General features: G+C 40.6%; 1 protein-coding gene across 1 annotated transcript in view; it reads left to right on the top strand.

The window, feature by feature from the left end:
• Positions 1 to 47: 47 nt before the first annotated feature.
• PIK3R4 (phosphoinositide-3-kinase, regulatory subunit 4) overlaps positions 48 to 14,785 on the top strand; it is a gene marked incomplete at its 3' end in the record, with an annotated part of 24,635 nt that continues 9,897 nt past the window's right edge. The window contains exons 1-8 of the mRNA XM_009709647.1: positions 48 to 777; positions 2,157 to 2,290; positions 2,479 to 3,061; positions 5,262 to 5,396; positions 7,350 to 7,571; positions 10,066 to 10,239; positions 11,491 to 11,636; positions 14,042 to 14,245. Of these exons, the coding sequence (XP_009707949.1) occupies positions 48 to 777; positions 2,157 to 2,290; positions 2,479 to 3,061; positions 5,262 to 5,396; positions 7,350 to 7,571; positions 10,066 to 10,239; positions 11,491 to 11,636; positions 14,042 to 14,245 (2,328 nt within the window). The remainder of the gene's footprint in view (positions 778 to 2,156; positions 2,291 to 2,478; positions 3,062 to 5,261; positions 5,397 to 7,349; positions 7,572 to 10,065; positions 10,240 to 11,490; positions 11,637 to 14,041; positions 14,246 to 14,785) is intronic.

Genomic DNA, 14,785 nt, shown 5'->3' on the forward strand with positions numbered 1-14,785 from the left:
GCGGGAGAGCCCCGGTGCGGCGCCTGCAGCCGTGAGGAGGTGCCGCCATGGGGAACCAGCTGGCTGGCATCGCCCCCTCGCAGATCCTCTCGGTGGACAGCTACTTCTCAGACATCCACGACTTCGAATACGACAAGAGCCTGGGGAGCACCCGCTTCTTCAAGGTTGCCCGAGCCAAGCACCGGGAGGGGCTGGTGGTCGTGAAGGGGTTTGCCATTCAGGATCCGACCTTACCCCTGACAAGCTATAAGCAAGAGCTGGAGGAGCTGAAGATAAGGTTACACTCGGCACAGAACTGCCTTCCCTTCCAGAAAGCAACCCTGTCCGAGAAGGCCGCCATGCTTTTCAGACAGTACGTACGGGACAACCTTTACGATCGAATTAGTACCAGGCCGTTCCTGAACAACATTGAAAAAAGGTGGATCGCTTTCCAGATCCTTACTGCGGTGGACCAAGCGCACAAATCTGGAGTCCGCCATGGGGACATTAAAACAGAGAACATCATGGTGACCAGCTGGAACTGGGTTCTTCTAACTGACTTTGCCAGTTTTAAACCAACTTACCTTCCTGAAGACAATCCTGCTGACTTCAATTATTTCTTTGACACATCACGAAGGAGAACATGTTACATTGCCCCTGAGCGCTTTGTTGATGGCAGTATGTTTGCTACCGAGTTGGAAAACATGAGGGACCCTTCAACTCCTTTGGTAGACTTGGCAAATAGCAATCAGCAGACGAGAGGGGAGTTAAAACGTGCAATGGATATCTTTTCTGCAGGTACTTGGAGCCATCATGATAGACCGGTGTGGTGTTTCTGATTGTCTGTCGAGGTGCAGAAAAGCTTGTTTGTTTTTTTTGGGGGGGAGGGGGGGGTTGGTACTTTTTTAATTTCCCCACAGTGGGCTTAGAGAGCAGTGTTTGGAAAAACTTGCTTATTTTAAGCATAAGACCCAACCCCAAACCTTTCATTCACAGAAAAAGCACAGACACGATACAGTAAGCTACATAACTGAAGTGCATCACCATGTTATCTGAGGAGGGAAATCACAAACTGTTCTGTTACTGTTATGGTTCAACTCTGCCCTGGGAAGGAGATGGTTCTGCAAGCTGCAGACCATCATCTTCTTGTGGCTGAGGTTCCAGGGACACATAGCACATGCCTTGTGGGACCCAAGAGGAGGAACCATCCAGTGGTTCACCTGAGGTCCAGCTGCCTGCGGAGTGAGCCAGCTTTTGGGGCAGTTTGGCAATATTGGCTTTAGAAGCCAAGCCCCTTCTAATTTCATTTCCCCCCCCAGGCAGGCAGTTGGATAACTAGGTAAGCTCCTGTCATAGTCCCACTTGCAAATACTTTAGCAATAGAGTCCGACTGTGGGAGCCTGTCTTGAGTCTTGGACTTGTCTTGAGCAGTTTGAAAGCCTTAAGTTTGGCCTTTTTTTTTTTTTTTTTTTCTTCCCTTAAAGTGATTGAAAATCTGAATTTAAAGGTAATGGTTACTTCATTTTACAAGCTGCTCTTACGGCCAAACTTCCAGGGCACTCCACTGATAAAGCAAGATGCTGACCATTGGGAGCAAACTGCAGGAGTGGGACCTTTGAAGAGAACGCCTGTTATGTAGGCGAGGGGGGGGGTGGGGGGGGCTGTGTTTGGCAATCATGTTATTTCTCACTGTGCTTATGAGCTCGTGTGAGTGAATATATGCTGTCTCCCAGCATCACTGTGGAAGTAGAGGTTATTTCTTTACCTTCTGGAATAGGGCTGTGTAGTTTTGACCTACTGCTCGATCTGTGCTGACTTACTGGTGCTCTTCCACGTGACAGTGATGTGGGTTCCTTTTCTGGTGGTGTACTTTTCAGCTGGCAGGTGGCTGAAGTCACTGCCTCGTGTTTCCTAATTGCAAACTACTCTGCTGTTGGCATGTTTGAAATGAAATGCTTGGGAGGTATTTCGGAGATCAAGTGCAAAAGCTGTTTTTTGGAGCTGGAGATGCTGTCTCCTTTCCGCAAGTTAATTTGGCAACTTATTTGCTTTATTTTTAATTGAGCTAAGGGTCACATAGGGTTTGTTCTTGTCTGCATATAGAAAGTGAAGTTAAAGTGTTTGTTTATAATCCTCTGTCCTCTGACATCTTTGACTTTTTTTATTTTGTTCCGCAGGCTGTGTAATAGCAGAGCTCTTCACAGAAGGCGTACCCTTGTTTGATTTATCTCAGCTTTTGGCTTACAGAAATGGCCTCTTTTCCCCTGATCAAGTCCTAAATAAAATTGAAGACCGCAGTATCAGAGAACTGGTAAGGATGGACTACAGCATTAGAACCATTTGTATGGTCTATCTGTAGTTTATTTTGCCTACTTTGGTGACAAATTGTTTATTGTTTGGGTTTTGGGTTGTGGTGGTTTGGTGGTTTTTTTTTGTATTACAAATGTCTAAACCTTTAATCTTTCTCTCCCGCTCCCTCCTACTTCTGCCTTTCTCAAGGTCACTCAGATGGTCCATCGCGAGGCAGATAAACGTTTAGCAGCTGAAGATTATTTGAAGCAGCAACGTAACAATGCATTTCCTGAAATATTTTACACTTTCCTTCAGCCTTACATGGCGCAGTTTGCCAAGGAAACGTTTGTGTCAGCAGATGAGCGTATATTGGTCATACGTAAAGATCTGGACAACATCATTCACAATCTCTGTGGGCATGATCGCACAGAGAAAGCCGAGGGAGAGACAAAAGAGAATGGGCTGGTTATTCTAGTGTCTGTGATAACTTCCTGTTTACAGACTCTCAAATACTGTGATTCAAAACTGGCTGCTTTGGAGCTGATTCTTCATTTAGCACCAAGATTAAGTGTAGAGATTCTTCTGGATCGTATTACTCCTTATCTGTTACATTTCAGCAACGACTCTGTGCCCAGGGTGAGGGCAGAATCTGTGAGGACACTAACTAAAGTTCTCGCTCTTGTCAAAGAGGTGCCACGCAATGATATTAACATTTACCCAGAGTACATTCTGCCAGGCATTGCACACTTGGCCCAGGACGAAGCCACCATCGTCAGACTTGCATATGCTGGTAAGAGGAAATCCAGTCAAACCTCCAAATCTTGGGCTCTTCTGTATTTCCTTAACTGTCTTCTCCTCCGCTCAAAATCATCACACAGCCTCCTGTTTCTTTTTCAGTAAATCTGCCAGAAGTTTCAGAAATAACTGCAGGTGAAGACACCTGTATTCACTTAAGCTAAGTGGTGCAGTTGGTGGCAGCAACTTAATAATTAATTGAGTTGACTTATACTAACAAATGAGTTTCTAGTGTAGATCTCTACCCAAAGTAAATAATTACATTTTAAATAAGTGACAAAATGTGTTTGCTCTCTGCTGGATGAATTAAGTTTTTAAAAAATGAACATTAGTTCTTCTCTGTAGCTCTGCATGTAAAAGCAGCTTGCAGAACGTGCCCATATGCTTTGGGCTAGGGCCTGGATATAGCACACAGCAGGTCAGCCCTTGCTTTATTCCCTGGATAAGCAAGAGTGTAACAAAGAAAAGTACTTGTTCGGGTGTCTTTGTGTAGCTGGGTATGTGAACAGGGCTTTCTGAGCTTGCCCACTCATTGTTGCTTTTATTACTTTATCTTGATTGACATTTCATTAGCTCAGATTGTGTGCTTAGAGCGGCAGGGTTGAACTGAATGAGTATGAAACTAATTTAAATCATCAGCGTGTTGCTATGCTTCAGAGTTACCTTCCCACAAAAGGAAATTTGATATTCAGGGGCTGAAATTACGTTATTTGCTATGTATAGACTGGCTTATACAGTAGCTGATGTTTTCTTCGCACATTCAGATATATGAGTTCTGCCTGGTTCAGGAAGGAGCTTTGTAGTCATGCTCATATTTGCTATTTACCATGTACCCTAATTTGCTATGACTAACATTTTTAAGTGTGTTGGTTTTGGTTATTTTTATTTATTTAAAGTTATAAATGCAGAATTCAGTTGAAAATGTCCCACGTGATGTTTTTCTTTTGTTTACTAAGTAAGCTGATAAAAGTAATTATTGAAGACAATGAATAGAATCAATTGCTTTTGGTCACCTTGATCTTCCACATTTATGGCTTTATGGAAGAACCATTTTTTCATGCCTTTTATTTGTAGATTAGAAAAAAACCTCAAATCTTGTAAAATTATAGTCTATTCATGATTATTTTTTAAATGAACTAATATAAAGCTGAACTTGTTGAATAAGCTGAAATGGAAGAAACAAAATGCAGTCTCCTTTCCTGCAAGCGCAAAAAGGCTACAGGTCCCAGCACCCATAGACTCCAGTTGCATCTGCTTACACAGAGGTTGTCTCTGTGTTCAGTGGCTTGACTTTATTTTCAGCCTGAGTACAGCTAGAATATTTTCTGAAATTTGGAAAGGTTATTTGAACTGTAGATGGTTAAGTCTGATTAAGTTGCCTTAATTTCAAATAGCTTTTCTTTTAAGAAAGCAATTTAAATTTCAAATAAATATATATAGATTTAAAGGTAGTCTAGTACCTGAGTTGTGTTACTCTAGCACGCTTTTTGGAAGCAGTCAGACTGGTGACTTACAGGATTTGAGCTGGGCTGTGGACAGGCTCCGTTGGCATGCTGCTGTTATCTTGGATGACGCTTGGAACGGCTGCTTAAGTGGAACTTCTGCCTCGACAGGATTATTCCTGTGCCAGCAGTGACCTGACCCATATAATATAGCCTGAGTTGCTTCAGCAGCTTCAAAACAGTGCAGAATGATGCCAAATTGTGTAGACAGATACGGGGACAAATGTTCTAAAAGTGGCATCCAGCCCTCAAGAGTAACCCTGTTGTTATTCCCCAGGATATGTATCCTGGCATGGTGGTTTGTTTGTTGCAGTCTACCACGTGGGCATGTTAGTTAATTCAGGTTAATTGGCCTTTGAGTTCTATCAAGTTATTTAGTCATTAACCTGAGATTAGGTGGTGTTTAGGGCTAGTTCTAGAAGACTGAAATTAGTCCTTGTTACACTTGATATCCTTACAATTTTTCCACTTGTTTACATGACAACAGTACCATGTGATTTGATATACTTGATAGCTTTGCTGGGGTTGGGGTCAACAGAAGTGGGTTGACCAGAGCATGTTGTGTAACTTCAATCCCATTTGCCCGTCGTGACTGGTATTGTCAGTGGTTGTGATCTCTCATCAGGGGGATCGTCAGACTGACGTAAATTGGCAAAGTAGAACAATTCTTAACCAAAATGTTTTCCTTTGCAGAAAACATAGCGTTGTTGGCAGAAACAGCTCTGAGATTTCTGGAGTTGGTACAGCTGAAAAATCTGAATATGGAAAATGAACCAAATGTTGAAGAAATGGATGAAACATCTCACCCTAGTGATAACTATGACATAGGTAATGTCAATTCTACTTACCTTGCCTGCTTGCAGTAGCGAATTATGGGCCAAAGCTCCTCATTAGCGCTGATCTTCCTCATCTCTTAAAGCTTAGCCTTCCTATTAAATGGGAAGAATGCATTGCCTTGACCGGTATCAAGGCGTATGTGTCACAGCGTCATGCAGAAACAGACACCTCTGTTCTGAACATTGTGGAAGGCAAAGAAGTATATGAATGAGCACACTTTTCTTCTCCAAAAGTTCTCAAGGTATTTGACTCTGATGCTGGCTGTGTGGTTGCATATCCAGCTTCACTCACAGTTCCATAAACAAGTCAGCGGCAAAAACATGGCTGTATTCCAAATACTGCTTCCATCGAAGTGGCAGACAGCTTTGAAAAACCTGTCAAATTCTAGCATAGTCATAGTACGGTATTTTCCAGTCATTCTTCCTTTTCTGTTCCTATGCCTGGCAATTCTTGTCCTGTGTTTTTGCCTGAAGATGCTGAATATGTGGATGCCATTGGGCAGTAAGACTGCTATCTGTGCTATTGTAGCTGTGGCAGAGAGAATGAGTTCAAATCCTAAGGCTGGCTTTTCTTTTTCTTTCCCTTGGGAAGGAGAGATGGTAATAAGTGACCCGTGTGTCAGCTCCAGTGCCTTTCAGTGATGCATAAATTTCTGGAACAATGCTGGGCAAGCCTTCTAAGCTGGGAAGAGTTTGTGGTTAAAAACTGGCATTTCTCTTTTGGGCTAAGTAGATCAGCCTGTGACTAATCATAATTGGTAAACATCCCATACATACTCCATTTGGTAGGGAAAAAGGCATGTTTCAATTATGTCTTAACTAGTTGCGGGATGATACTTTTAAAAAAAAAAAAAAAAGAATCCCTACCAAAGCCAAACATAAAAAAAATCCCCTTCAAGTTCCTTCCCATAAGGCATAGGGTGCTCAGAATTGCTGAGGAGAGAGGAAGCCCCATCGTCTGGGCTGTACTTCTAAGTAGTACTGTCCCCTATCCCTCAGAATAGCTTGGAGATGAAAGGAGTAACACGAAAGAAGAAACGAAGCTTGAATAGTTCTATTCTTTTTACCCTTTTAGAAACCAAGCATGAGAAATTTGAACCCAGAAGGCAACTTTTTCATGTGACTCAGAGACAAAGTCACAATAGAAAGCAAATTAGCTGATCTTCCAACTGCAGGCAAATGGTAATCACCTCTGTAAAGCTGGGACAGCAATAGCTGAAATTTTTGTGCTACTTGTTTGAGAACCTCCCCCATGCAACTTTCAGTAATAGCCAGTGCATTAACAATTCTGTTATTTGCATTTAATAGAAATATTTATTTTAGTTGCATCATGGAGTAGAAGCTGTGGGCAAGGTCACCTTCAAAATTTTTGTTGGTATCATTGGGTTAACTGCTGATATTTAATGAAATTAGCAGTACTCACTTTTTCAAGTATTGTTTATTCCTCTCTGTATCCTTAATGAAACCAATCTATACCTAACTGAAAATATACTCTTGATCTGATATCAGTCACAAATTTTGAAACTGATAGTCAAATAAGATAGTCAAAAAGTCAAACAGTCAAACCAGAATTGCCTTGAAGTGTTTTGTTTACTCTTGCAACATTGCTGCTAACCCATTTTGATGCCTCTTCACATCTGCATTTCGCCAGTATATGCAATGAGCTGGGTCATCTTAGTTGAAGTTATGACAAGCTTAGAATATATTGATCTGGTAAGAATGCCTCGCATTTCTGTATTCTTTGACTTTCCTACCACCTCATGCTTAGTCTGAAGACTTTGATAAGCCGGTCGTTGGAATTGTTGAGGTTCTGTTGCGTTGCCCATCTTACTGGGTCGGGCGTTCTGCAGGATCACCTATCAGTGTACCTCCTTTAGCAGCCGGTAGTACACGCACACATACTGTTTTTTGCCAACCCAAATGTTCATCCTGTTGTCTCTTGCAGAGTTGCAAGCCTTGCATGAAATGGTCCAGCAGAAAGTTGTGACTTTGCTAAGTGACCCGGAGAATATTGTGAAACAAACACTGATGGAAAATGGCATAACACGTCTCTGTGTCTTTTTTGGACGTCAGAAAGCCAATGATGTTCTCCTGTCTCATATGATCACTTTCTTAAATGATAAAAATGACTGGCATCTTCGAGGAGCTTTCTTTGACAGCATTGTTGGTAAGTGTTTGGTTTCAGCCAAACAGTAGAGAGATAATAATGTAAATGAATTAGTTTTTGCATATCCTGAAAACTGTTAGCAGTCACTTAAAAGTCCTTTCTTATAAAAATTTCTATAATTTATAGGAAAAGACTTTGCTGAATTATTGAATGTAAATGTTTCTTTAGCGAGTGAAGACAAAACAATGTAAATATAAATATATTTTTATTTTAGTCCAAATATTTAATACAAATGAGAATGAGGCATTTAAGTCTAGGTTAGATTAGCATAAAGAACCCCAACTTTAAATGCTATTTTTTTGAGCCTTTGCTGAAGTCACTAACTCAAAAAGCTAAATTATGACAAGTAAATACTTCTGCAAGCTGTCTTGTAGATGCATCACTCTACATGTGTGCATGGTCCCGTTAACTTCAGTAGACCTGTTCATATGATGAAAACTGCGCATTGGTATAGGCTAAAGTTATAATTTGAATTATTTTTTTTTTTTTTAGTGCCTTAGGTTCTTGAAGTGCCTTAAACCACGACACTTAAAAACCTCACTTAAAGAATCATGTCAGCTCAGAAAACTTAATAACAATGTTTAAACTCTTACCAGTGATGACATCAGCTGTTAAGTATATCTAGTATTCCATGTATGTTGGAAATTATTCCACATGGCTGTTGCTGAGAGTCAATACTCAGGATATGCAAGTCAAGAAAACTTTCCCATTGCAGTACCTGGGGGGAAAAATGGTGCTTGATGTGCATGGCAAGAAAAATGAGCACGCTCAAACTTCCAGCAGGGCCATTATGGTAGGCGTGTGTTCCATTATGACTGGAAACCACAAAATCCTGTGCTGGCAAACCCTGCCAAGATGTGATGCTAGTAACTTGTCAGATTTTGTTTACAAGGAGCAGTGGGGTAGCCAAAGCACAGGTCACAGTGTCCTGGCATCTTGCAAAAGACGTGTGGATGTGAGGCAATTAAGTGTAAAAATCAAGACACGTAACCTGTATTTTTAACTCCCAGCATCTGTTCCAAGCCTCCACGGAAGAATTCAGATAAAGTTCAAAATGTGTATTTTTTTTTTTTTACACTTTTACTTAAAGCTTTTGCACATCCTTGAAACTGAGCTCTCTAACTGGTGTTTAAGTATGTGCAGGCACTGCTGCCTGTGGCTGTGGGCAGATGCCCTTCTGTAACAGCAGCAGTGAGGGGATTTCTCTTACCTGTGCTATTTCTTCCTTCTTCCTCTCTTCCTTTTAGCAACTGGTTGCCAAGCCTAGCTTTAATACATGAGCAAGTATATTGATTGTTAACTTTATTAGAGTAAAAGTGATAAAGTTATGTTATGTTTAATCTCGATTCTGATGGGAAGACATTGAATTTTCTGGTATGTATCAATCCCAAATAACTGGGTTACAAGCAGAGGCAGTTATGGTCTATGCTGTGCACCACATATGACAAGATCAACAGTAAGCCTGAGCTCTTCAATGAAAACCTAATTTTTTTTTCTCCTGACAATGATCAGAGGACTTCCCCAGTTGTTTGTGGGAAGGAATGTTAGCTTGATGGATGCAAAGCTAGAGGAAAGATCAGAAATCCAACAAGGTCCATCTCCCTGACCATTGCCAGAGATTAATTATTGTAGATGGGCTATCTAATCCAAACAAGCAATTCCAGATGACAGTTTCATGTGGCCAGTGGCTGGTTTTCACATGGGAAAGGAAGAAGAATAGGAAAACAGTTTCTTTTACTGTGATGCAGTTGATGTATTTTTGTCCAGCAGCTTCAAGGGAATTACTTTCATTTTGCTTTTGATCTTAGCTTCTTTCTAAGATTTTTGAAATATATTTTAAAATTGGATTTATTTTTGGAACTAGGGTCAAGGTAGCTTCATGATGATGAATAATTTGAGAGACTAGTTAACAGCAAATCTTGCAGCTATTTCAGGCTGAAAGAGCTTCTGAAGATTGTTCTAAAAGTTCCTTTTTGACTGTGAGTCTTTCTTTCATGGCTAAGTGAATGTAGGTTATAGACTTCCCTTGCTGATAACTAGTCCAGTATCTAGTTCAGCCTTTTCAGGAGGCTGAATGATACTCAAATTACAATCCCTGCTAAGTTAAAAGACAAAATGCTGCTAACAAAACCTTTAATTGTTGCTTGCTTGTCCTTTCCATGTACAAATGCAGGCACTGCATCCCCAGCCCTTAGGAGCACTGCTGGCTTTGCCTTGCTGTTTTAGACTTCTGCTGGTCAGCTGTGTGCTGACATCTATGCCTGGCATCTGGAAGGACCTGTGCAGGCACAGGGATCTGCTTTTAGCAAACAGTTTTCAGAATATTGGTCTAACTTTGAAGGACAGCAGCTTCCTTTTTTTTCTTTTTTTTTTTCCCCCCTAATGACTAATAATCTGTTTTGAGATGTCTCTGTGGGATGGCAATTTTAAACTTTGGTGAAGAAAGGCAAGGAAGTGCTTCTTCGGATTTTTATGTGTTCTTTTTATGTTTCAGGTGTTGCTGCTTACGTTGGCTGGCAAAGCTCGTCAATACTGAAACCTCTGCTTCAGCAAGGTCTCAGTGATGCTGAAGAATTTGTCATTTATAAGGCCCTCAATGCTCTTACTTGTATGTGCCAGCTGGGGCTCTTGCAAAAGCCCCACATTTATGAGTTTGCTTGTGATATCGGTAAGTTGGAATCCTGGAGAATACCTTGTTTTCCTAGTTAAGAAAAGAAACCTTAGTAGTGCGTAAAACTTCACTATCAGCTTAGCTGTCTAATGCAAACCTACAGTACTGTTTTAGAATCTGCACAAAATTATGTTAATGAACTATTGCTAGTTGGACCGTGTTAGTACTCAGAACTCTGAAATAATAATTTTGGTGGAACAAATTGGAAGCATCTTCTCTAATTTTATATAGTATGGCAGCAAACAACACTTAGTCCAAAAACTTTCTGCTTTAAGATCTTTCCTTGTTCTTGCCAACCTCCTATAAAGAAAAACTCCTGGTTACTTCTGGAAGCTGATCAGGCACGTAACTTGCAAACTCTTATCCGTCAGCCTTTGAGGATGAGGGGAATCCAGTCACAGAATCATTGAATCATTATGGTTGGAAGAGACCTCAAAGACCATCAGGTCCAACTGTATACCCAATGCTACCATGCCACAGTCCTTCAAACAATACATGATCCTTTCTCATCCTATTTCTAACACCATAAAAACCCATTTAACTCCATAGAGCCTTGAATACAGAGTTGGCCTCTCCTTCCTCATCAGGCTTATCAGTTTAATTTAGATGTGCCCAAGCATGTCTTATTTATCAGCTATTTATGGAAAAGAAAATACAAACTGATCTTTTGAGATGCAATCTGCTTCTTCCTAATGTTATGGTTTTTCAAATGCGGTCAGACTTTGGGGCAGATGATCTGTGATTCTGTCTTATGACTAGATACAGTCCCTTGATTACAACTTCTTAAAACCCACGTAATTGAGATGGACTTCTGAGTCTGATAATCTTACAATATAAGTAGTGACTATTCAAGGAAGAGAGGGAGAAAAATGAAGGAATTAAAGTATTTACTTAAAAAACCAAATCACTGATATTGGGTTTCTCCGTAATTGTCCAGAGTAAGGTTGAGATTTATTTTTGGATTAGTCTCCTTTGCAAATCTGGAGTTGACAATCAGGGATTGAAATGAATAAATAGGAAAAATATGCTTTTTTGGCAACAGCAAAGAAGCCAAGCAACACGGGCACAATGAAGTCCATGAAATAATTTTCTCAGTATGAGTGTTTTAACCATGGTGCTCTACAGGAGGGAAGGCTCGGTTTGGGGGTAATTCTAGGGGAAGGAAATGACGTCACAGGCTGACATATATAGGATGATCCCCTCTGTTTAAAATGAATGGTGTATTTTAACAGCTGAATTTTCTTTCAGCGCCTTTCCTGTGTCATCCTAATCTTTGGATACGTTACGGTGCAGTCGGATTTATCACTGTGGTAGCACAGTATTTGAATATTGCTGATGTCTACTGCAAGCTAATGCCATACCTCCATCCTTTTATCACACAACCAATAATACAGGTAATACTTCAAATAATATTAATGTGAATATATCTTGACTAGTCATAATTCTTCATAATTCTTAACTCTGTCTTCGCCATGGTCCTGGCTCTAAGAAAATTAGATTATTTTTTTTTTTCCTCCAATTAAGGTTAGAGGTGATACAGGTTTTTTTTATCTCTGCTGGCAGACATTGACAGAATGGCTATTACCTTCCATGTTTGAAAGAGTGCTGTCTCAAATTTATTGCAAATTGCAGAACATTTTACAAAGCCTAAAATCATAGAATCGTAGAGTCCTTTAGGTTGGAAAAGACCCTTAAGATCATTGAGTCCAACCATTAACCTAGCACGGCCAACTGCACCACTAAACCGTGTCCCTGAGCACCACATCTACCCATCTTCTATATATCTCCGGGGTGTTGACTCCATCACTTCCCTGAGCAGCCTGTTCCAATGCCTGACAACCCTTTTGGTGAAGGAATTTCTCCTAATATCCAATCTCAACCTCCCGTGGCACAACTTGAGGCCATTTCCTCTTGTGCTATTGCTTGTTACTTGGAAGAAGAGACCGATGGGTCTGTCTTTGGTTCAAGCCCTTCTCTGCCTTGTTTACAATCAAACTCTGGCAGTATTGTGCTAGTTTATAGGAGTCTAAAAGGTGTGAAAAGTTGGGCTGTGAAACAAGTGTTTCTATGTTCTATGCTTTCATCTATGACTGCGTATTCCAGGCCTGCCCTGCTAACATATTTGACTGTGGGCTGAATCTCTGAAAACATGAGCAGCCTGTTAGGTATCAGTGACCGTGCTTGGGATTTCAGCAGTGCTACTCCTGTGTTTCAGTGCTTTGCCAAGGGTAAGGGCAGAGTGCTCAGCATGAATGAGTTAGGTCATTTCGTAACAGCATCTGTCTGCGTGATGCTGGTAATATGATCATATAGGCATCTTTGCATATAACTTTAGGACCTGTAGAATGCATCTCTCGGGTGTTTAAATAGATAAGAAACAGTTGCAGTACTCATTGAAAAGTGCGTCACGTGTTTAACATTGTCTTGTAAACCATGCAGGTGGCAACTTCACTAAAAAAGTATTTTTTCCTTGTTTACATCTCCCTAGATACTTTGTGCTGTGTTTTAGGCATTGATTGATAAACTTCTGTCTTGTTCACTTCCTGCCTTGTTTAAGTATATAAATCTTTTCTTTGCTATGCAATACTAAATATAGTAAGCAAGTAGCAGGTAATGTTGAGTTGGACTGTAATAAAGAAGTTCTCACTTCGGACTCATTTTGAAGTTGTTTTTCATGTAGACAGTCAGCTATGGGAAACACGTTACAGGAATGGGTCTTCTGACACTGTTGTGAAGGAAGAATTGCAGTCCTGACCCCACCATCTCCCATTAATTTTTTTTGAGTATTCTAACTTTTATACAAGCATTTGTGTTGTAATTTTGGGCTGAATTAGGTTTGGCCATTTAACTTTGGGACTGTAACTGGAGGCCTATTTCACGAATGTGGCTTGTCCTCCCCGCCCCCCCCATGTTAAGACCCACTCTTGAAACAGCAAAAGATGAAGTACTGAAATGAAAGCATAAACCCAAAGGAATGTTGGGGCTGCAAGTAATCTGGATTGTGTACAAGACTTTTTGTCCAGACGCATTCTCTGGATGCAAACAGACGTTGAATTGGCACCTGGGAAAATAGAAACTTGTTTGTTTTTTTCTGTTTTAATGCTAATGTACAATCTTTATAAGGACTGCCCCAGTTAATGATTTTAAATTATGCCTTAACTCAACAGTTTCTTATGACTGTTTACTCGTGTCCCAGTATGGTTTTGAATATTGCTTAATTATGTGCTTGTGCATTCTTATTCCCTTGTATACATAGGAGGAAACTCAGTAATCTGACTGACACGGGGAAAGAGCTCTTCTGATTGGTATTTTTACAGGGTAAATGTAGGACAAAGACAAAGTTCTAAATATTATTGCACTAGTAATAGAATTTTTAATCCCATCTAGCAAGGCCAAGTTAACGTTCTGAGACTGCTGGGGGAACAGGGAAAAAGAAAATCTAATATGACCAACACAGGGAAAGATAACTATTTACACAAAAGGAGAGAAGTTCAATGTAGATTATTGGCACAATCATCCACAATAATTTTTAAGTGTTACATGATTTTTTTTGTTCTTGTAAGTTTGAAAGCATCATTTCGTGACTGAGCTGGAAACTGGTTTTTAGAACATGCCTTCAGAGGAAGAGATTGATTTTTATATTAATATTTGCAGTTGTCTAGTTACTGACTTTCAGGCTAGGAAAACAAAAGTGCAAACATTGTAGACGTGAGGTCACAGCATTTACTGCTAGATTTCCCCATGTTTATATGGCTGTCATTCTCCTTCATGTTGATTGGTCTCTCTTTTTGAATTGCAGATAGATAAAGAAATAGTCCTGCTAAGTGTACTTAAAGAGCCTGTCAGCCGTTCCATATTCGATTATGTCTTAAGATCAAAGGATATCACAAGCCTCTTCCGACACCTTCAGATGCGTCAGAAAAAGAGGAACGGTGCTCTTCCTGACTGCCCACCCCCAGAGGACCCTGCCATTGCACAGCTGTTGAAGAAGCTGCTTTCACAAGTGATTGTTTGGTTTTTATTTGTAGTTTGAAAGTCAGGCTTGAGATTCTTGGGCTCTGTGTGTCTCCACAGACCCTAACCTTGCAGTTCCTACTCTGAGGGACTCCCAGTCTGAGGTTCTGATCCTGCAAACCGTTGACTTCGTTGACTTCAGTATACGCTTGTAGGACAAAGAGTTCAGAAATTAAGGAAGATTCTGAAAACGTCTGCCAGAAATAGGGCAACCTTACGTTTGGATTTCCCAAACACATTCTCTTTTTAAAGACTTTAGTTGTATGTCTCAGATTTCTGATGCATCTGTGATGGTATCAGCGTTACAGAATATGCGCTGTGTATTGCGTTGGAAAGAAGAGTGTGCGTTTGTTGGAGACAGACGTGCAAGTAACAGTGCAAAAACCAAAGGGAGATGGAAAATGTTGAGGCTTATATGTGAAGAGGGGAACACTAAGAATCACCCACACAGAGCAGAGAGAACTGGGAAAAGGAGGGACTGCAGCTGAGATTGGGGGGGGGGGGGGGGGTTAAGGCTTTTTTTCCTCTT

This window comes from Cariama cristata, unplaced genomic scaffold, assembly GCF_000690535.1.
Source record: "Cariama cristata isolate BGI_N322 unplaced genomic scaffold, ASM69053v1 scaffold37711, whole genome shotgun sequence".
NCBI classification, from domain to species: Eukaryota; Metazoa; Chordata; class Aves; order Cariamiformes; family Cariamidae; genus Cariama; species Cariama cristata.